Source organism: Chaetodon auriga, chromosome 11 (assembly GCF_051107435.1).
Source record: "Chaetodon auriga isolate fChaAug3 chromosome 11, fChaAug3.hap1, whole genome shotgun sequence".
NCBI classification, from domain to species: domain Eukaryota; kingdom Metazoa; phylum Chordata; class Actinopteri; order Chaetodontiformes; family Chaetodontidae; genus Chaetodon; species Chaetodon auriga.
This window is the reverse complement of record NC_135084.1, coordinates 3,595,470-3,618,075: the sequence shown is the minus strand read 5'-3', so window position 1 is coordinate 3,618,075 and position 22,606 is coordinate 3,595,470. Positions and strand designations below refer to the sequence as shown.

The window sequence follows — 22,606 nt, the reverse complement described above, 5'->3', positions numbered from 1 at the left end:
GTTAATGCAACTAACAGCTAATGCTTATTTGCTCTGTATTTACTTGTTGTCATGATAAATTCAGCATCTGGTACATTTTCACACTAACGCTATTCCAACTTGGGACATTGGTTGCATGTCATAACCTTCTTTCCACACATTTCCTGTTGAGGGTGAAATCATCAGTAAGGTATTGTAACATAACAGTTAAGAATCTGTCACCTCATCGTCTCTTTTTAGATCTTGGTCATTTATAACTGTATCTTACCCGGATGAAGGATTCATCTTAAACAGCCTCAGCTAATGTTAGTGGCAGCTAGGCAAGTGGTGGCCACTGTCCATTTTTTTCTTGTGTACTAAGAAACAAGGTATTTCACATGGCAGCTCTTCAACAGAAGAACATATTAAATAACACTAATTAGCTATCTGAAGTTATACTTTCTACTGATCTTCCACATTTATGCAGTTGATCTTATCACCTGTCACAGGTGCACTGTGTAACAAACTGTGTGCAATCATTGCATTAACTGTGGAATAACCTTGCTAGATGCAAGCTAGCCTTGCTATCAAGCTGAGCTTGTGACCATTCATTGTATTCAGGTGTACTGATACAATCACAACTAAGTGTTGCTAACTTTAAAAAATTTAAATAAGCAAAGCTAAACTGTGTATGCCAACTCAACACCAACACCTGGAATTAATTTGAAGTAAATGTAGGCTGACACCTGGCTATGGTAGCTTGTGAAGTGTTGCCCATGTTAGCTAATGGCAATTAGAAGTGAGTTTAGAATAAACATGAACTAAAGCTGGCTACATAAACTACCACAACTGACTTTAGAAAAGTAAAAAAAAATAAAAATAAAAAATAAAAAATAAATAAAATAAAATAAAATAAAATAAAATAAAATAAAATAAAAATAAAAATAAAAATAAAAATCATCAGCTTACCATTGAGTGTGCTTGGAAAACACTGAAAATGAATGGGGTTCACTGCTTGGAGCTATTAGTTGCACTAATTTCTTCATTCTCGGTCTACAGAAGTCTATGAAAGTGTCGCAACTGTAATGCTCAAAGGCGCTGTTAATCCTGGCCATTTTGGGTTTGACGTCGACAGTGTGCGTTCGCTGTGACTGGATGAACAACGTGACCTTCCGTCGCCATCCTAAAAAAAATGCATCGGCTCCATCCCTTCTCTATAGAACATCCGGTTCCTCTGTGTCATATGACCAGCGCTCTGCTGTCATTTTTGTTATTCAGCACCAGTTAGCAAAGCACATCGAATAACTTGAGCTTTTTCAGGTTTTCTTTTCTTTATCCGACGATGGCGACATTGGTGGCAAACAGGGCGATGGACGTCAACGGCTTGGCAGCGGCTGCGAGGACGCACACCCAGGCTGTGACCAGAAATTACATCTCTCAACCCAGGCTAAGTATGTAACGTTAGCATGCTGCAGGAGATAGCTGCCGCTATAGCTAGTGGTTATCAAGGTTGTTGTGCTGCATTCACTGGCAAGCAAACGGTGAGGAATGCGAAACAAACACTTAATAATTGAACATTAAACAAAATACATTTTTTGTTTAATGTCATCTCAATTGGAAACAGACACGTTTTGTATTAAAAGTCAGTATTATGTTCCTGGACCAGGGACCTTGGAGTTGGATGATCGATTTCAATAAGGTTAACTTTTGTTCAAAATTTTAGGAATACTTTCTCTCCCGCAATACTAATATTAATAATAATACTGATATTTCAGTAACAAGCCATAACCCTAAGCCTGGCACTGTTGGTTTGTAACCGTATGCAAAATGTGTGCCAAACTGACAATCTTCAAAAAGAAATCTTCTGTCACAACTTTGGACATAATTTCATTCCTAGTACACGGGAACGCAGCATACGTAAATGTTAGCTAGCTAAGAAGCTACAAATTGGGAATCACGATGTTAAACAAACTAGCTGTTTTTCTTCGCAGGCAGTGAAGTGTGGGATAAGGTTACAATTAAATAGTTTAACTGCCATCACTCTTTTCCTTAAATGATATATGTGTATGTGTTATAAAATTAACTACATTTATGTATTCGCGTCAAGTAGCAGACCAGCTAAGCTAGCATGCTAACTGTAGCTAACTGATGACCAGTCCGGCGCAGAGTCTTTATCCATTTTAGCTACACTTAACCTTAATTGTATTGCATTGTTTTAGCAAGCATACTAAATATAAGTCGTATGTTTCATATTAGACAAATGCATCATTGTCACTGTTGGATGACTTGCGTACAAGCACATCTGAATGTCATTAGCGCAGTGGATTAGCTAATACTGCAGACAGTCAGCTGACTCGCATGGTAGCCAGATGAATGAACGAGACACCGTTCAATTCTGTCTTTTTGTATGTGTTGAGTTGAGATTTGAACATTGAACGTAAGCTGTACTGCCCTTGGATCGTCCGTACTGCCGTAAAATTACTGTGTGGCGCTATAATATATGGTTTACTTCGAAATATTGGTAGCTTCAGTATGTTGAATCATAAACTGATGACACATGGGCTGATCTCTCATGTGACACGATCACATGAGTGTTGCGGCCTGAAGTGTTGATGAGACCAGAGAACCACCAGTTTCTGGCCTGATGGAAAGAAATGTGCTTTTTTGTGCTTTTTTTTAATTTAATTTTTTTTTTTAATTTTAGCCACCGGTGTTGGCAAATCTTAGTGAAGCTGCAGATAGAATACTTCAGAAGATATAAAATCACATTGGTTTACTGACACATTTTCCCATGGTTGTTTGATAGAATCTGTTATTTTAATGTGGCTGTATGTCTTGTGCAGTTAAATTGGAATTTAAATTTAAATCAATCTATGAACATTTGTGATCATGTTATTTTTGTTTGCATGCTTGCTTTGAGTTGCTCATTTTCCAAATATAATGGAGATAAAGGGATAGATGGTGAAGATGGAAGTTAAGCTAGTTTATTTGCTATTATGGCATTCGTTTTATTTTAGGGAAGTAATTAATTTTAATTTTCATATTGGGAAAACTAACATGTTATCTCAGCATTATCCCCATTGTTCAATCAACCGTTTGGTTCATTGAATGTCGGAAAAGCAGTGGAAATGGTCATTCCAATTTCAGAAAGTTGATGTCTTTGAGTGTCTTGTCAAAACCAAAAGATATTCAGTTAACCGTAGGATAAAATCAAAAACGTTGGCAGCAATTCACTTTTGAGAAGCCAGTGAATCATTCACATTTTGTTTAAATAATTCACTGGTTTGATACGTTTTGTGATTCACATGGGTTTTGATGATGCCAGAGTTTTAGATGAATGTCCTGCTTTGGGAATGGTTAAACAATATTCTGTAAAGAAAAGGTGCACTTAATTGTTCCTTAGTTTTCCAAGTCAGATAAAAGAAAGGCATAATTGAACTAGCCTAATCTCCCTTGGTGACCACCATGATTAGTAGTGTTCATGTGGTGGCCTTATTGTTCATTTTTTAGGCCATGCTGATTACATTATTTGAATAAACACAGTGATTTTTTTAAATGGTGGTGTTGTTTGGCACTTTGCTCTGTGTGTTTGATGTTGAGACTTTACGCTTTATGCTGTTGAACATGGACCAATCCATGAAGCCAAGGTGATGGTTTTTTCTTTGTGCAAGTGTCAGATAGGCAAGCACTGGCTAAAAGCCTCTTAGCAAACGAGAAGGAAATGACTTAATGGAGCTCGGGCCGTCTGAGAGCTAAGCATAGAGGATGCAACGTGATAAAACCCTTGTCCTAAAAACATCTAACCATCCTACTTCTGAAATTCTCTAATTTTGTTGGAGCAGAATGGCTCGCCTTTTTTCTCTCATCAAACACATTATTAAACAGCACCAATCCATTCTGTCGATGAGGCAACAATTCAGAGCCAAAAGATGATCTCAGATAACTGTTAAGAAACTTTTTTGTGCTCATGTTTCATTTACAGTATGTGTTGCATGTTGTAAGACTGTGCCGCTGGCCAGAGGAGTTTTTTTTCTTTGATGTCCCTGTTACTGCTTTTATTTGGGACAGACATTCAGATGCCCGCAGGTGTAGTCGATTTTGGTGCAAAACCATAGACTTTACAGAAATAGAAATACATTATATTGAATGCCAGCACTAATGGAAAACACCTGTTTGCCAGGGCCAAGTGTCCAACCCATCGTCGGGCCTGCTCAGCAGGAGAGTAAGACGCTAGTTCAAATGGACTGCCAACCACTATGGATTGCAGAGAGTACACAGCAAGAGCAGGTTTCAGTACTCTTTTTACAGTTTTACAGTAAGTCAGGAATGTAGTAACTTCTGAACTTTTTTTCCAGAGCAGAGTGAGACCATCCTGTTCCTGTTTTAGTTATGACTTCTGCTTTTGTACAATATGTGAATCACGTTTTGTTCCAGACCCCATCCAGCGACAAACAAATTAAATATATGGACCATTTTTTAAAGATGTTTATTTATTTATTTGCTTGAGTCCATTTTCCGGTACAACCACAACTTGTAGGTGCAGGTGTCGAGTCTGCACGGCTTGACTTTTACAACCCTTCTAGACACTGTAATGTTGATTTGCTGCCTGTGTCTAAATGTTTCAGCAGGGTAGTAATGTATGTTCTGAGCAGCTGAATTAAAATCCCTGTTTTCTCCCACCTCCCTTGTAGTCATGCTGCTGTGGTCATCTTGTTACCTGGCTGTGCAGCTGGCCCCATATCCTCACCAACTGCTTCAGATTGTTAAGAATCAAAAAGTTTGGTGTAAGACATGCCCTTTGGATGTGACACCAAAACATTTGCAACATTAACCCACACTAGATTGGACTTCATTTCCCCAAGTCATCTTCAGGCTAAAATGATCATAGTCAGTGGAGTTAAATGGGACTGAGAATGTCTCAGCCTTAAGATGCTTTAAGGAAATGGGGCTTTGGGCTGTAGCCACACTCTGAAAACCTACCTAATCATACACATTTGTGTAAACTAAATTTTCTTACATTTGCCTAAATTAGTTTTTACAATATAGATAAAAGCAGCTGCTTTTTATCTAGATTCAGAACAGGATCATGAGACTGGAGGCATCATTCCATTTTTTTTTTTTTTAACCCTTTACCATTCCCATGAATACCTGTACAGTTAGCTTGAAAGACCTATCCCAGAGAGACCCTAAATTTAATTAAAGTTGTTCTTGAATCATTTGGAGTATATGCATGGTTTGGTCTCTTTTGAAACGCTCTGAAGTTGTATCTGGTTTATTGTCTTTGATTATCACTCTCATTATTATTTGTTTTCTGGCACAATGGCTCCAATTGCCGTGAGCTGGAATGAGTTAGAAACTCCACTCAGTAACTGGAAATGATGCATAGGTGCTTCCAAAGAAATATGAGTTGAATTAGCCATGTGTTTTTGCTGTAATTAAGGCCCAAAAATTTAATTCTGGGTAGGCCTTGCCCCTCATGCTGTAGTTCCGATTGACTTGAAATTGGACATACAATTCCCGCTCTACAAAAAAGTCCACCATGATGGATTTTCCACCATTTTGAAATTTTTGGAAAATGGTCATATGAATAGAACTTGTTGGGTTTTGACTGTATCAACACCAAAATGGGTGTACTGCATTGTGGAACTGAGACACATTTGTACCAAAAAAGAGCAAGATTGGTTAAAAAAACATGACCACTATTAACAAAAAGGCCCTTGCAAGGTGTAGGGTTTAGCACAAAAATGGCTATAACTCATTTGTTGCTGCTTACAGCTTTTATTATTGGTGATTGAACCTCTTGCCTCTGTTGATTGAAAGGGGCTTAAACCTGGAATTGCTGTTTGTGGCTATATTATACTTTTTTTTTTTTTTTACGGATTTATGTGGATTATCAAAGTGTTGTGGACTAAATATTTTACTGGTTTGGATCATCTGGACCTTTTCTAATGTAGCAATACTGTTTTTGTCCAAGTGTTATCAATCAGTGTTACTCTATAAGACTTCAGAAAGTTGCCTCAGTTTTACAATCATTTGTTTGTTGTTGCGTTGATTCTACTTGCTGTTGTGATTGGTGAAAACCAGTTCAAAATCCAATCAAATCACAAGAACCAAAGTTTTCCAATGATATATGACACGAGTATAGACTTAAACGTAATAGTTGTGTACATAGATGGCCACACTTTGACAGCCTAAATATGGCTGTCATAGTGTAAAGAGGTTGGGCAAAAACCTGTACAAAAGCAATGGCTGCCTTTCTCTGTAGTTTCAGCTGTGAAAATTCCGACAAATCTAACATTTGGACTCAAGTGGCTGAGGTTGTAGCAACTGTTTTTGTTAACTGCCTGATTAAAAGAAGAATAAAGGATGACAGATGGATCACCTTTGCAGCTATGTGTAACTATATTAGTTAATGGCTAAATGATGGACAAAATTGAGCTGTAACATGTTTATAAAGACTTTATGGATGGACAATGGACAGGAATTATGTCCATTGAGCCACTGAAAGACTACATTTGAGGCCTCTGCAGGAAGTGTTGAGTTTCATTGACTGAAGCTTAACAGCAACTCAAAAACAACAAAGTGGAATCCTCTGGACGTAATTAGTAAATTAAAATCGTACATTGTTAGAGTAATTTCTGTATTTCGCAAGGCTAAAGGTAAAGATGGAGGAAGTTTAGAGTTGGCATTGATCAGGGAGTGGGAGTTTAGCAGTAAAGGTCTTTCCTTAATACGAGATAGCATTAGATAAAGCCAAGTGAATGCTGATTACACCACTGTGACATAATCAAGCACATTTTCTTAGGCTATAGGAAGGTCCTGCAGAGCCACAGACAACATTATACAACTGTTGTCACAGGCTGAGTAGTACTCTGATGACAAGTACACTGATCATTGTGTCAAATTTGTAGAATGGCCCATTAAACAACACATTTCTGGCAGTGTTATAACCAAATCAAGAATAATATGGCACAGCCAATCTTTGTCACAGTGTGGTTGAAGTAGTATATAGAGACAGAATGTGTCCTTCATTAGACTTGATTTGTTTTAGTATATTACAGAATGAAGACTGGACAGCTGCAGACAACAGTGTCCCCGTTAGGTTAAAGCAAAACTGAAGGGTGCTGTAGGAAATCAGAGATTTTATTCAGTATAGCCAGTTTCCAGGCATGAAACAGCCTATAAGATCACAATGTTGAGATGGTTTTTCACTACCTTATTGACTTGACAGAGCTCTAAGAGAGGCAGCTATTGAAAAGCCACTCTGAAACAGAGCAAGAAAATAAACAAATAAAGAGATTTCTCATCAGACCAAGTCTTTTCTTTTAAGAGGCCTTTGTCTCTCTCATGTCAAATGCGACAAAAGCTATTAGCCCACGAAATGGCTTGTCTTTGTTTTAGTAGTGCATTCTGTCATTTAGTGCTATGAAAAGACATGGAGCAAGGCACTATACTTCTTTGTGAAGATTTAATTAACGGTAATAATGTAGTCACGATAAACAAATGTCTCATCTGTCACTATGAAAGTAATTTCTATAAAATCAATGTTATTTTTGTAACAGTTCTATAATCCACATTCTAATTAGGCTTAAGCAGCTAGCTTGTCAGTAGAAAAAAAGAAACTCCCGTGGGTGTTTGCCATTCTTTTCATGAAAGAACATTAGAATGTAGGCTAAGGATTTGACACCGTTTCTGTCTGTTGCATGAACAGAAACCAATCTACATGAGTAGCACACTTGTTTTGCTGACCGCTCATCATTAATCTCCTGACACTCTAGAATTGGTGGGTCATTTAGAGAAGTGTGTACAGTGTTAGCCCTATAATTGTACAGGCCTGGCGGGCCAATGGGAATCCCTGCCAGATGGAAAAAAGTCTTTTTTTAATGCCAAAAATAACATGAAATATCCATTCTTTCGGAAATCATTGATACATGACACATGATTTGTGTCTGTGGGGGCCTCTGTGAGGCGCTGTTCCGAAACATTCATCGACCTCTGTTTTGTTGCCTGGGAAACTCTTGATGTGATGAGAGTGCCACTACCAGTGCTTTCCTTCTCATTCTGCAGTGGTGTGAGCTAAAGTGTGCTAAAATTTTTGTACGATCATTAATATCCTTTGCTCTCATGTTTCACTGAGGGTGGGATTAGCACATATATAGATATATTTATATACAGTGCTTAACAAATTTATTAGACCACCACCCAAAGTAAGGTTTATACCACAGCTGCCCTAAATTAACAGCATTGGTAATTACCAAAATCATTTTTTATGTTTCTGTAATGGTTAATACACCAATATGTAGAAGCTCTGTAACCGAAATGATATTTTTAATGCTAGAATATAATTATTATTGTTATCCATGAATTTTCTAAATTACTGATTTACAAAAAAGGTAAAGCACATTATTGTGTCTTGATTCATATGTCAAATTATAGTTGTTTACTTGCATTCCTGAACAGAAAAATTAGTTTTAGTGGTTGAATGTTATGCTTGATTAATATCTGACTTCTTAGAGAAGTCCAGTGAGCCGGCTCAAATTTGGGCAGAAGTAGTTGAATTCACTTTGAAATTCCTCATTCCTGTTCAAAATGGTAAAACGTTGAGAGCTCACTGAAAATGAAAGCACTTCACGATGCTGGACGGTCTCTGAGACTAATAGGGAAGGACATAAAGTGTTATCACAGTGTGGTCAAGTATGCTTTGGAGTCAATTGGCAAGACTGGTACTGACAAAATGCGCCAAGGAAGAGGCAGGAAACAAAAGTTAACTGAAGCAGATGTCAGACACCTCAAGACTTTAAGTACTAGAGACAGAAGGAAGACCGCTGCTTCAGGCAGAGATGAATGCTTCTAGGTCAGAGTCTGAGAAAGTCCCCAGAATGACCATAAGCAGACGACTGACAGAACAAGGCTTAAAGGGAAGAATAACTGCTAAGAAGCCATTATCGAGGCCTGCAAACATCCAGTAACGCCTCACATTTGCCAGGGAGCACAAACACTGGACTGTTGATGACTGGAAGAAGGTACTCTGGACAGACGAGTCCAAGTTTGAACTCTTCGGTCAGCATCGTCGTTTTTATATCCGCAGAAAAGCTGGAGAACATTTTGATGCAGATGCATTGCACCCACAGTGAAACCAAGGGGATTCCATTATGGTATGGGGTTCCATTTGTGGAAACGGCGTGGGCAAATTAGTGAAAATCGACAGTATCATGAACAAGACCGTTTACCACAACATCTTAGTGCATCATGAAATCCCTTCTGGACTGAATCTGATTGGGCGCGGGTTCATATACCAACAAGACAATGACCCCAAGCATACTTCAAATCTGAGCAGAGACTATTTGACCAAGAAAAAGGAATCTGGAGTACAGGAACTGATGGACTGGCCAAGTCAAAGTCCGGATTTGAATCCTGTTGAACAAATTTGGGATTTAGTAGATTCAAAGATTGATCGCACAAAAGTTTAATCTAAAGCAAGTCTGTGGGAACAGCTAGAAACTATTTGAACTCAATAACAAAAGAGACTGTCGAAAAGTACATAAAGACAATGCCAGCAAGAATGCAAGCTGTTATCAAGGCCAAAGGAGGCCTAACAAAATATGAAGTTTTTTGGTTATTATGTGTGAAAAAGGACTATTCAGTCATTTCAGTTTGTTATTTGCCAAATAAATAACAATAATATTTTTCGTTTTAAACACGTTTTTGAAAGATTTCTAAAATATTTATGTTTTCTTGTTTTTATGACAGGTGGTCTGATAAATTTGTTAAGCATTATATACACACACACACACACACAGCGGGCGGAGCAGAGGGAAGACAGGTGAAGTGAACATAATGTTTGTTTGTTTTTTTTGTCTGGCCGACACTGAAGCTACGTGAGCAGTTCCCTGGGAGCACGTAGCTGTTTTTCGTAATGATCGATGTAAGAGCTGTGATTTGTGTAAGACGACTCACAGCAACCTTTAGAGCTGTGTTCATCTTTTCAACACTCTTTGCTATTTTTGGGGCAATTGTAGAGTTTCATTCGCATTTTCACATTTTTCATGGATTTGGCCATTTTTCTGGCTCTGGCACAAAAGGCAAGATGACGTCTCCATCCTTAATCCCACTTGCTAACTAGCTGTATTGTACCCGAGCCCTGAAGGTATACCTCTACTTCCGTAGACGCATGCAGAAGGTGTTGAGCTGTGACTGTATTGTTGGAATGGTGGAATGATGTTGAATTGTGATACATAAGGCAATATTATGAGGAAAAGATTGCCATGGACCTGAAATTTCAGTTATGTTAGGCTGCCATGAATGAATGAATGTAGGGGAAACAATAAAATAATCTCATTCACGAGTATTTAGGTTGCATCTCTCAAGCTCGCCCTCAATAATAACTGGGCCTCTCAGGCTCACTACACTACACATTTTGGTCCAGGCGACAGTTGTGAAACTAGAGCCAGACTTGGATACCAAAGGGTATGTAGTTTTACGTGAATCTGGCTGTTTGTACTGTGTTGGTGATATATTCTGAATCAATAGTATTACATGAATTTGGACATCATTATTTTTTTAATATATGAATGCCAATTGGTCCATGTCTTGTTTGTGTAAATTGAGAGAAAGGCTATAACTTTGGGCCTGGTCTTGATGTGGAAATATATTTAAAAGCTTTTTACAATGAATTCCTCGTGTGCCACAGCGTGACTCAACCACAGCAAATGGCTGTAAACTGTTGCTCCTTCAAAGCCCATGCTTCTAGCTATTGTAAACAAAGTACTCCGCCACCTTTTGTAATGAAGCTGTTGTGTTAATGAGCTGCTTTTCTGTATAGACAGCATAAACTACCTGCCAGCAAAAGGCTCTGCAGACACTCTCCTCACAAATGTGCTCCTGGTTCGAGCCTGATTACATTTCCTCACAATCACTGCAGTAAGGAAGGGGGTCCTCTTTATATGGAGTACCAGCATACCTGCAGGGTTAAAAGCCCCTCTTGTTTTGTATGTGTGTCAAAACCAGGAGCAGGACTGTCAACTTGTCAAAACACAGATAGGTTGGCAATTGGTTGGATAGACGTGTGTCTATACTGGCTGCTGTTTATGACCCCACATGATTTTAAAATGCTTTTATTTGGTAGAAAAGTTGTCTGCCATTTGTTAACAAACCATCTGACTTGGCCTTCATCTGTTTTTTGGTTCATTTTAGTTGCACAGAATTTTTTTTTCCAATGATAAAAGCACAAAGCACTTTCTGCAGGTTGAAAACTTAATCTTTGATGTGTTTTTGTGCTTTTGTAGAAACATAGCAATTGTTCTTTTTCACTACACAAATAGGTGGAAAATAGAACAGATTGTCCTGTCTCGAACTCTTGTGGTTAATAGTTTGTGTTATTGTATCACTGTTCTGTCATATCGAATCTTAAGGACAGTGTAGTTGTCAAGGTATGTATAAAAGATGAATGGGTCATTACTCCACTGCATAGCATGCTGTGCACAGTGGTGCAACACTTAAAAGCTCTCGGCTCAGTTAGCATAGCAGTGATTGGGCAGACCACTCCCTCATCTCCCCCCTCTCAGTTTCACAGATTATCAGTCTGGGTGATGGAGGCACTGGCATTTGGTGTGTTGTTATTTAGCTAATGTTTTATGCGTTTTCAAGGTATATTTCTTTGAGTTGTGTGTTATTTATTATTTATTTGCATGGAAATTACATTAATGTTATGCTTAATTTGAAATAGACTGGAGCTTCTTATGCATGAGGTTAGCAACAGTAAATAACGGTAACTAAATGACCTCTGAGCACATTAGCTAACGCTATTTAATGTAATCTACAGTTTTTGATATGGTGACCAGGTGTTAGATATATCAACCACAGTCAGGCACCAGAGAAATGGGATTACAGACCAAATGTTGCTTTTACCCCAGCACAGATTGCCTCATCCATTTTTATGATTCTTTGTTTTCTGATGATCAAGTTTGTCATTAAGTTTTTCTGAAAGTTTCTGATAGTCACAAAAGCCTATGCCTTATTTTTATAGTTAAGGGTTAGTCTATAGTCTAGGTTTGTAAACATTTGTGACATTTCCCTACCATTTGCTATTATTAGCCCAGTTAATCATCATAAAGCTCCCTCCAGATCGCAATAAAAGGAAGGGGAAAGGAAGGAAGAATACAAATTTTATTAACATTTATTTATTCTAATCTCAATTGTGACAATAAACACTTCACTTACAACACAATACATATAACTGTATGCTGTTTTAATGTTGAAAATCTTAATTGCTCAAAAGTCACTATTAGAACCACAGAGTTAAAAGATGAGAGTGAGAACGTTGGATGCTATGGATCTATCTGTTTGCTTTCTTTGGAATATTAATTATACATCATATTATTTTACCTGTAATCTGGAAACCAACCATTTCCATGGTTTGGTCCTAGGTTTTCAATTTGTAATTGCCGTTTCAGAAATGAAGATTTCTGAGTAAAATTAGTAAGAGTAAAACACAGACTCATAACACTGTTCATTCACCATGCATCAGGGAAAAATAGATTTCCTGTGTCACCTGTAATTTTAAATGAGAAAGTCCACAACTTTTAAGTGCATAAGGGCCAGTTCAAGATGGGACATGCCAAACTGGCTGTATGGTAGGAGGAACATTACATCCACACCTTGGGACATCTGTGGTACTGTCTGTTTGACCTTGGTATTATTACTGTCCTGTGATTGCGGTTGAGAATTGTCCATCATAGTGTTTCATATTGCCACCATAATGGGCAGTTAATGAGATTACTACATACCAGTTCCCAGAGTGACCCTGGGCGACTGGGGGCTTCAGGGTAGTTGTCTGCTTTGCCTTTGATGAACAACAGAATCAGATTAGACATCTCCAGTGCCTCAACAGTATGGAACATATTGGCTGTTCCCATCACTGCATAATCCATTCAAGTGTTGGTGAAATTCAAGGTATTCTTGCATCTACTATAGTACCTTGTAGCAAACCCCTAGAGATGCAGATCCACTTTGTCTGTGGCATGTTGAGAAAACCTGTAGTTTGCCAAGTGCAAATAAACCTCAAAGAAGAGGAGACAAAACCAGTTGCCTACGTAGAGAGGTCTTCAGGATTTTTTTTTTTTTTCACATTATGGAATTATCTGGGAAGACAGTAACAGCAGAAATGGCTTCTTCTCCTTGCATTTATATGCAAGGATATTGCCCATTGGCTTTGTTTTGGTGGAAGCATTTCCGGACATGAAATGACAAAATTGTCAAGTTGCACCACAATCTCAAAACATATAATGCAGTTGTATGACACCATACAGGAAAATAGATGTAGTATAAATTATTACAAATTAATTCAAACAAATTACGTGGTAGTTTGATTTTGTTCAAAATTGGTTTTTGGAAAATAGGACTGGCCTCTGATGTATTTATCAACATCTTTTACACTGTTGTCGCTCTGTGAATGGATCTGTCCTTGGCCAGTATGTGTAGGAACGATCACAATGACCAATAACTCTCAACAAACATACTATGGTGTATGAGTGTTGCATTAAGGTAGACTTGGAAAATAAAAGCTGCCCTTGCGATTCTTTTGTGTTTTAACCAGCTGCTGGAAGTGTAGAGTGGAGGATAGATATATTATGACCTGCAGCATAGCTGCACAGATTTGTTTGGTGCCCTGTGGTTAATTGTAAGTAAGTATAGCTTTGATATTAGTGTATAGTTACTTTCAACCATCAACTGTCAAAGTTACAGTGACAACAAGTGACAATAAAGGGCTATAGAGTGAGTCTGAGGATTATAAGTAATTTTATCTTGTTGAGGGCTGGTTGTAGGTTGGAGGCAATTAGCATTCCCATGTCCAGTGGGGTTGTGGGAATCCCTTGAAGTAGAGGCTAAGACATGATTGTGAGGCTGCACATCACAGCAGCCACTGCTTTGTAGCGCTCATTTATTGTCAGAATGATGATGCGCCCCCATCTCCATCCCAGCTCTGACCCCCTCCCACTCCCCTTGAGTTCCCCCCTCTTTCAGCTGGGAAATTGAATTGTGTTGGAATGCTCTGTGCCTCTTTTCTCTGGCACTTGAATGGGCTCTTTAGTATTTCACACCAAGGTGTCCTTCAGGGTGCGAGGTCAGGCTACCAAAACAGCTTCTAGTGGCGGATTAGGACCAATTAACATCTTTGTACACAAAGGGCTCTGGCAGCTGAACAGGCTGCAGGGTGACCCACACTGCCGTTGCATGCCAAGCCAGGGGACTGCTGCACTTGAGCTGAAGTAGCAAAAGAGGGGTGGAGAAAGTTTTCCAAACCTAATGGGAAATGTTGCTACTTCACACCTCATGAACGTATAGCCCATTGAGCAATCGTTATCTCGTGAAATGAGAGCGCAAACCACTTTTTTTTTATCATCACAGTTATACGTAAGAGGGTACCATGAACTGTCGTCTTTCTTTTTTCTTTCACATAATGATGGGCCACTATATAGGGCCAGGGTTAGGCTTTTAATCCCTTTGGAACTCCCCATACAAATATCATTCACACTTCAGACTAAACGGCTAATAAATTTGCTTGCTGTAAGGAATCAACCTTTAAAACACTTAAAAACTATTAGGAAGTAGCAACTGATGATGTACAGCCTGCTTCATTTGACGTTTTCCTCATTATTTCAGGTAGTTGGCCACATTTCATTTAGAGCACAGAAAGTGCAGCAATTTTGATGCAGATACCAATGTCAGCATTTGAGACTGTAAAAGATCAAATAATTATAAATTGGCCTGTAATATTTGTTAAATAAATACTTTTTGATAAAATATTATGACCAGCATATATACTGAGAGACATTTTACAGTAGAAAAATCATTTGCTCAGTGCTCTCTAGTGAACTATGAAATGATGTCACTGTTCCTTAAGTAGAGAATTCTTTGTCATTTCACTAGTGATTGATATAAATGTACCTGCAATAAGATAAACTTGTGCGGCCTGCACAGAGACCTGACAGTAGTTCCACCCAGAACCTTTGGGATGAACTAAAACACCGATTGCAATCAGCCCAACATCAGTGTTGGACTTCACTAATGCTCTTACGGCTGAATTGGAGCAAATCCCGCAGTCATCTTCCAGAATCTGGTGGAAAGACTGACACCAGAAGAGTACAATTTTCAGTTCGCAAGAGCCTTAATTTCAATAGTAACATGAGGAATGTTGTGACAAGCTGTAAGTGTACTGAAAGTTCGGTCGCCAACTGTTGCTTAATGCTATTGCCTCAAAATTGTGGCATGATAGTTAGGTATTTCCTCCAAATCTCATTTGCTTAATTTCTTTGTCCAAAGAGTAAACTGTTGATGATCTTTTTTTCTGGATAGCTTTGTTTGTATGTTCATATATTATGCCGTGGTTGTAAAATATGGCTTGATGGACACAGTGAATGAGAGAAGCAAAGTTAGTCTAAATTTTGAAAGATTACATTTACCTCCTTACTTCACTGTTACCAAACATCTACCATTAAGATACAGTAGATTTATAGATGTTTAAAAGAATTATGTAGCCCAATTTTCCCTCCATCATTATTATTATAGTTAATAGCCATATGTATCTCTTTTGAGACTTGTGTGCAATTTGTAGACTAAGTGCAGCTGTTAAGCCCTTTTATAAACTTGGCCATCATGGACAATCTGCCATTTGAGAGGAAAAAACAGAACGTTGTGAAAATGTGCTGGAATTTTCATAAAAGCATGTTTTTTTTGTTGTTGTTTTTTTGCAAGAGGATATATTTGTGTATGGGGAAATGTCTGGGGTCTAAGCATAAAGATGTCTGTCATCATCATAATAAGAATGAATAATTCTCGGAGCAGTTTTGCTTCCCAAAGATATGAATTTATTTTATCTGTAGATTTGCTCCCTGTGCAGTTTGCTGTTTTTTTTATGTCTTAAGCTCGGCTGCATTGGTTCCAACCTGTCGGGCAACATTGGTGTGGGCTTTACAGATGAACTCTCCTGTTGAGGTTCATTTTATATTGCAATTAGGGTTTTCCCATATCATAACGTTCACAATAATATAGTAATCAAATTCATAAAGAATGCTGATAACTGCACTGCTACTGACTGACATCAACAACAAGCTTTGCTGAAAGCCAAGGTAACATGGTTTGGTCACAAAAGACCAGATGCACAACAAATCACCGTAATATGTAAGAAGTGCAAGAAGACTGTGCCAACAGAAGAGGGCAATACAACAAACTTCTTTCACCACCCCACTACCACTTAAACCAAAAGAATGTTTCAGTATCATCACCAGATCATCGAGAATATGATTATCGCAGAAATACCCTGAAACCACTTTAGGGCCATATCATCCATATCATTACACTATTAATATATATTCTAATATAGTACGTTTTCTGGGATTTGGAGAAGCTCTTGGTAAAAATGTCTCTTTTGGCCAGTCTAGCAAATCAACATACTTCATTGATTCAAAAACCTAAATCTGTGAAGTGGTCTTAGTCATTGATATTGCGAAATTGCCCACAAAGGCAGAAAGAGCAGAAAGTATAAACAGTATAGCAAAATCTGTGGTAGCTCACACATTTATACTGTCTCATAGTGTCATTTTGCCTAAAACCTAACCCAACCTAAGACATGTAGTAGATATTCATTTGGAACGAAATTGAATGAGAAGAGGATGAGCAAGTGATCACATTCAGTTTTCTCTATGTTCAACACAGAGCCCCAGCTTTTTTGGAATTGGGGTTGTATAATATTAGTGCAGTTGTTGTAGTTGTAGTGCACGTTACTGAATCCCCCTGTAGTGCTTTCCGCGTCTTTTCGGCAAATGAGGAAAGCAAAGGTTATCTATAAACAGCAGTTGCCCCCCACCCCCACTGCAGAGCAAGGTCTTGCAGAGCGGAGAAATGTGTGTGAGAACTTGAGTCATTCAGCAGAATCTGGGCCCTGAGGAAGGAACTGAGATAAAGGCTGTTTAGAGTAAAACTCTTTTTATTTTGGAGAGGAAAATTTATTTTTTTGTATCTGTGGTGCCCTTGGTTTTTATCATCACACTTGAGCCATCTTTTCTCTTGCTCCCTCAATAGTCTCTGACCCACCCTCCCATCACCATCTCCCACTCTACCCTCAACACACACACACACACACACACACACACACACACACACACTTGTCTGGCTAATAGAGGGTGAAATGCAGGTGTGTGTGGGAAGTGGCTGCAATACTGTAGCACATTGACAGGTTATTTTGCTGGCCTCTGCCTAATTAGTGGCATAGTGGATGCACCCTGCTAAGCTTTAGTGCTTTATGTTCGTACCAGTCTGCTCTAATTTCCGTGCGTCTTTGATATCAGCCCAGAGATTGACGGTTCGCACATAAAGAGGAACACCAGACCACGGTAGAAGTCCCAGTGGAAACAATGCCGCCACCTTCAGTAACCACCCCCAACCCCTCCAGTCCCATGTCTTTGCATTTTACCCCCCAGGTCTGCAGATGTACAGGGGGACGAGATGGGGGGGCGGGGGGGAGTGTCACTGGATTTCTTGTAAACTCAACATACATCGGCCTCCATGCCAGCAGAGCGAACGTTATTGCTCCATTCACAGAAAGGAATTTCTGTATGTCTCTGCGGATCTTCTGATGGTTACCAGTCACGACTGTCTTTTGTTTTGCAGCGGACCTGAAAGTAGCTCTGCTTTTCAGAAGAGAAATTGGACCTGTTGAAACATTGTCTGTGTTTTGATTATTGCTCTCAGAGCACACTTTCAGTATTGATGTTTATGATGAGCTACTAAGGTACTCAGCCTACGTTTTCAAAAACATACCTTTCTTGGTCAAGATGTCTACCCTCCTCTTTGTCTGGTGGTAATTGTGCTTCCATTCGTTAATTGCTTTCATCAGACTTTTTCCTCACATGTTGAACCCACATCTCCAGCGTCAACAGAATAAACTAAACTACTAAATACTAAAGTATATCCAGATGTGGCAAATGTACCTCTCATATGACATTCTTTTAAAGAAGGAATCACAAAGAAAGCGTTTGGTGTGAGGTGGATTGCTGATGAAAAATGCAGACTTCACTGTGGATTAATTATTGCAGGTGCTTTATAAAACATGTGCACATGAAATTTGTGTCACATTTTTCACAACCTTTTTCAGTTAGCCTAATTTGTGTTTGTGTGGGACTGCTGTTCTTGTGATTTGGTCATTGTTAAGATATTTGTCAGCATTTTTATAAACATCCTCAGTGCCTTTGGCAAGAAATTACCTCTAATTTATGAGATGGAGATGATGGAACTTTAAGCACATATGATGATGCAAATTGCTGTTTCATCTTATTGATAATGAAAGAAATACACAGGTGCTGAAGTTCAGGGAAAAGGCAGTGTGCATAGTTTTTGGCGATGTATTTAATGTGTAGTTTTCTTTGTGGTCTGGTGTGTACTTTCAGTACATCTTGCTGCTGTTATTATTGTTTGATGTTGAGGAAGGCCACGGGCTATTTCCACTAACCACGTGCCTATGTAATTGTACTCATCACACGTGAACATAAGTGAATTTCATGCATTTTTTCCTGACATTTGCCTGCCTTTGACATTTGGGCCTGGAAGTGCATGAAAGCTGTTTAAATCTCACCGTGAAAGGTCAGCTTATGATTATTAACAGCGTTGCCTGTGAGGAAGTGTACTTATTTCCATGTAGATTGGCGTCTTTCAGCTGCACAAAGAAATGTGAATATTGTCAGTATTGCCTGCATTATTTTCCTGTCCTGTGGCCTGTTGAAATAAAGGAATGAATGAACCATGTAGCTTTCCTCTCTTTCAGCCTACTCTACTGTGTCAGGTGTAAATGGGCCCTTGGTGATCCTGGATAATGTGAAGGTGAGATTGCGTGGATGAAACTTCACATCAATGAATGAGTTTGCATATTACATTTTCTTATATTTGCCTATTATAGAAATCCATTTTAAAACTGGATTGGCAACACTTCTACTGTATTGTAAAATAAGAGTTTTCAGGTTCCAAATACTCAAATTTGCAAGTGTACCCTCATGTTAATGATATAAATCTAGTTTTTGGGTGGCTGTAGTGAAACTGTGTCAAATCTCTTTGATCTAGTTCCCCAGATATGCTGAGATTGTTCACCTGACCCTGCCCGATGGCACCAAGAGGAGCGGGCAGGTCCTGGAGGTGATCGGAAGCAAGGCAGTTGTCCAGGTGAGAAACAGAACTCATGACTACTAACCAACGTGGAAGTGATTGCACTTGTTTTGAGAGTCTGGCTGCTATAAAAACTGACAAACACCTGAGCAACATTTGCTAATATGTGTGTGTACCTGTTCAATATTAACATGCTACCGTTACCATTGTAAGCATGTTAACAGGCTTACATGAACATGTAGCTCAAGTATAGCCTCACAGAGCTGTTAGAGCGGCCGTCCACTGTTAGTCTCGACTTGTTACTAACCATGGCGGAGAAACATGAACATTTTTTTTTTATCCTAATGGCTTTTCATGTCTGTCTGTTCAGGTGTTTGAGGGAACATCAGGCATCGATGCCAAAAAGACGGCGTGCGAGTTCACTGGTGATATCCTGCGCACTCCAGTGTCAGAGGACATGCTGGGTATGACTAACCTGATTTTACATCCAGATTTAGTTAGAATACTAAGTCATAACCCTAATTAGTCCACAGCTCTGGGTGTTTTTACATCCACACACTTTCCCTTTCATCCTTCTATCTGTGTAACACAAAGATGAAAATTTGAAAGCATGTTGAATGCTGTTTAAAGTTAAACTGCATTTTCCTTCAATATGCTTATTTTACTTACATTTTCAGTAAATGGTAAAAGCAAAACGGCACTGAATCAAACCTTTTTCGCAATGTTCTTGAATGTCTCAATCAGTGTGATTATCTCGGTACAGCACAAGGTTACATATGTTTGAATAGCTGTAGAAAGTAAGTCTGCTTTTGTTTTTGAAGTATCATTAATCATGTCCATGAATTTATAATTACTTGTACTTGTTACTTGTAGACTCAACAAGAGCCATCAGAGCCACTCTTATCTGTTTAGAGTCTGACACAAAACAGAATAGATCAGATGTGGTTGGAAGTGTCATCTAATGAATTTCATTTTATCTGAGTTTCTTCGTAATTATCTTTGAATTCAACTTCCAGATAAACCAAATAGTTGTTATTTATCAAATGATAGGCTTGATATCTACTTGGCTCAAAGGAGAAAATCTTCCTCTTTCAGGGCGAGTGTTCAATGGCTCAGGAAAACCCATCGACCGTGGGCCCAGTGTTCTGGCTGAGGACTACCTGGACATCATGGGTACGACACAGTGAAGTGCTGAAAAATCATTTTGGTATCGTAAGACCTGTGCGCACACATACTGTAGCTATAGGCCTTGTCCACTTCCTTCATTACTGCAGTTAGGAGGAACATGAGGAAATTTAAAATTCAAGTTATACGTATTAGTCACATAGAATTGGCATGAATGCATCAAGGTAGTTCCACATGTTTCAACTATTGCTTTTATCGGTCATACTTTCAAAAATATTCAGTGTTGTTAATAATAATGTTTTTAATGTTCCACATCTTGTGTACATCTTGGGCCGTATTCAACCTTTAAATCCTACTCATACTTTTCAAAATATTCTACTTTGTCTGACTTGGTTACGATGGAAGTGAATGAGAGAAACCTTCAAACCCATTCATCTTCAAGCTCTTCCAACTCATTCAAACACTCAGGTCAAAACCTCAGTGATAAACAGGTCAGCACACTTGGGACTTTGCAACAGGAATTCAACTTTTTCATATCTTCCATTTGGCTGAAGTTTCTCTCACTTTTTCCCAGTGTTCCAACCAGTTATCCTCCTTAAGATGCTTCTTCATACAGATTACAGCCAGCACTGTAATGTAGCTCCCAGCTCACACTATGTGTTGCATCCTTCATCCCCGGCCCACTGTTCCATCTCTTCACACTCTTTCAGCTGCTTCTTCATACAGATTGAAGGCAGCTCTCCAGTGTAGAGCCAGCTTCTATCTTCATCTAGCATTCACACTGCAATTTCTGGTTTCTCCCACACTTTCCTTTCAATCAGTTACATTGCTAGTAATTAGAATGTTCTTGCTTATATTCAGGTTGTTAAGATTTATTGCTCCTTATTAAATTCTAATTTTTATCTTCTACATTATTTACCCTACAGACCTTGTTCCTAAACTATGACCTAAAAAAATTGACATTGACAACAACCCCTCTCAGCAGTTAAACATTATCAGCTTCACAAACAGCTGTAGACACTATTAAGGTGTAGGATATTCCACCTGTCGCCTGTATGATGAGCAGGGAAGTGTGTCCTTGTTTTTCTTGGGGTTTTAAGCCTTTTCTGTGTTTTCAGGTCAGCCCATCAATCCTCAGTGCCGTATCTACCCAGAGGAGATGATTCAGACTGGCATCTCAGCCATCGATGGCATGAACAGCATTGCCCGAGGACAGAAGATCCCAATTTTTTCTGCTGCTGGGTTGCCCCACAATGAGGTGAGACCGCCAACCTTATTGATTTCATCAGGTACACAAAAATCCCTCTGCTGCTGAATGCCAACAAAATGGTTTCTGAAGTTCCTTAATATCAATACGCAAAACAAATAGAAATGAGAACAATAAAATAATATCAAATATCTCAGTTCCTTTTCTCTAATCATTCCAGATTAATGCTTGATATTGCAATGTGAAAGAAAGGCTTCCAACTCAATCCCTGAGTGGTAATCAGTAGTAGTGGGAAATAAATCTAAGTGAACTCCAATGATTTTACACATCAGTGTGTGTTTTCAGATGTTGTGTAGTACTGCTGCATGTGTGGAAAAATGCAGTAGTTGTATAAAGCCTTTAGTGTCTCACGTGATGAGGACATTTGAGGCTGAAGACTAGACATTTAAAAAGGTAAAGAATGTGTGGAGTTAAGCTGAAAACAAACTGCCATCGTAGTGCTGTAGTACCTCATATGCTGCCCTTGGCACCGATAGGAACAGGAAGACCACACGCCACACGGGACAGCGACATGCCATGGGAGCAGAGGAGGTGCTGCTACAGGAGGGAGCAAGTGGAATTTAATTTATGCTTTTTTGCTTTGTAGTTACAGGCACAAGTGAAACTGTTAAAACTACAGTGAAAAACAAGCAACAAACATTGTATTGAAGTACAACACAACTTTTTCTATGAGAAAAAAAAACAATGCGTTTTTCAAGGGCAGAGAGGCCGGACAATGGCGTGAAGTATCATCAGGCGGTGTGTTGATGAGTGCCGGTGCACGCCTAGCCACTGCCAGTGTGGGCTTGTCTATAGACAATAATAGGACCAGCTGTTTTGACGTGCCAGTCGACGGCGGTGTATTTTGGCGTCTGTAGTCCAATCCTCATCTCAGCTTGAGGCTCACGGCTCAAGGCTGCATTAGCTGCTGTTAGAATAATACACCATGTCTGTCACAAGTCTGATAATGTTAAGTGCTGCACTGCTGACTGACTGACTGCACCTTCCAGTACTGTCTGAACTTTGCTGTTAGATGGTCATAAGGTATTTCTCTTTTTATAGTGTATAATAGGTCAAATGTAGTGGTATCACATCCATTGTAGACTTCAGTCTCGAGAAATGTTT

The 22,606-nt window shown here is 39.0% G+C and overlaps 1 protein-coding gene across 1 annotated transcript in view; it reads left to right on the top strand.

Moving 5' to 3' along the window:
- The first annotated feature begins 1,183 nt into the window (after window positions 1–1,183).
- atp6v1ba (ATPase, H+ transporting, lysosomal, V1 subunit B, member a) overlaps window positions 1,184–22,606 on the top strand; it is a 39,018-nt gene continuing 17,595 nt past the window's right edge. The window contains exons 1-6 of the mRNA XM_076742832.1: window positions 1,184–1,409; window positions 18,776–18,831; window positions 19,069–19,167; window positions 19,481–19,574; window positions 20,206–20,283; window positions 21,354–21,493. Coding sequence (XP_076598947.1) covers window positions 1,301–1,409; window positions 18,776–18,831; window positions 19,069–19,167; window positions 19,481–19,574; window positions 20,206–20,283; window positions 21,354–21,493 — 576 coding nt within the window. The 5' untranslated portion in view covers window positions 1,184–1,300. The remainder of the gene's footprint in view (window positions 1,410–18,775; window positions 18,832–19,068; window positions 19,168–19,480; window positions 19,575–20,205; window positions 20,284–21,353; window positions 21,494–22,606) is intronic.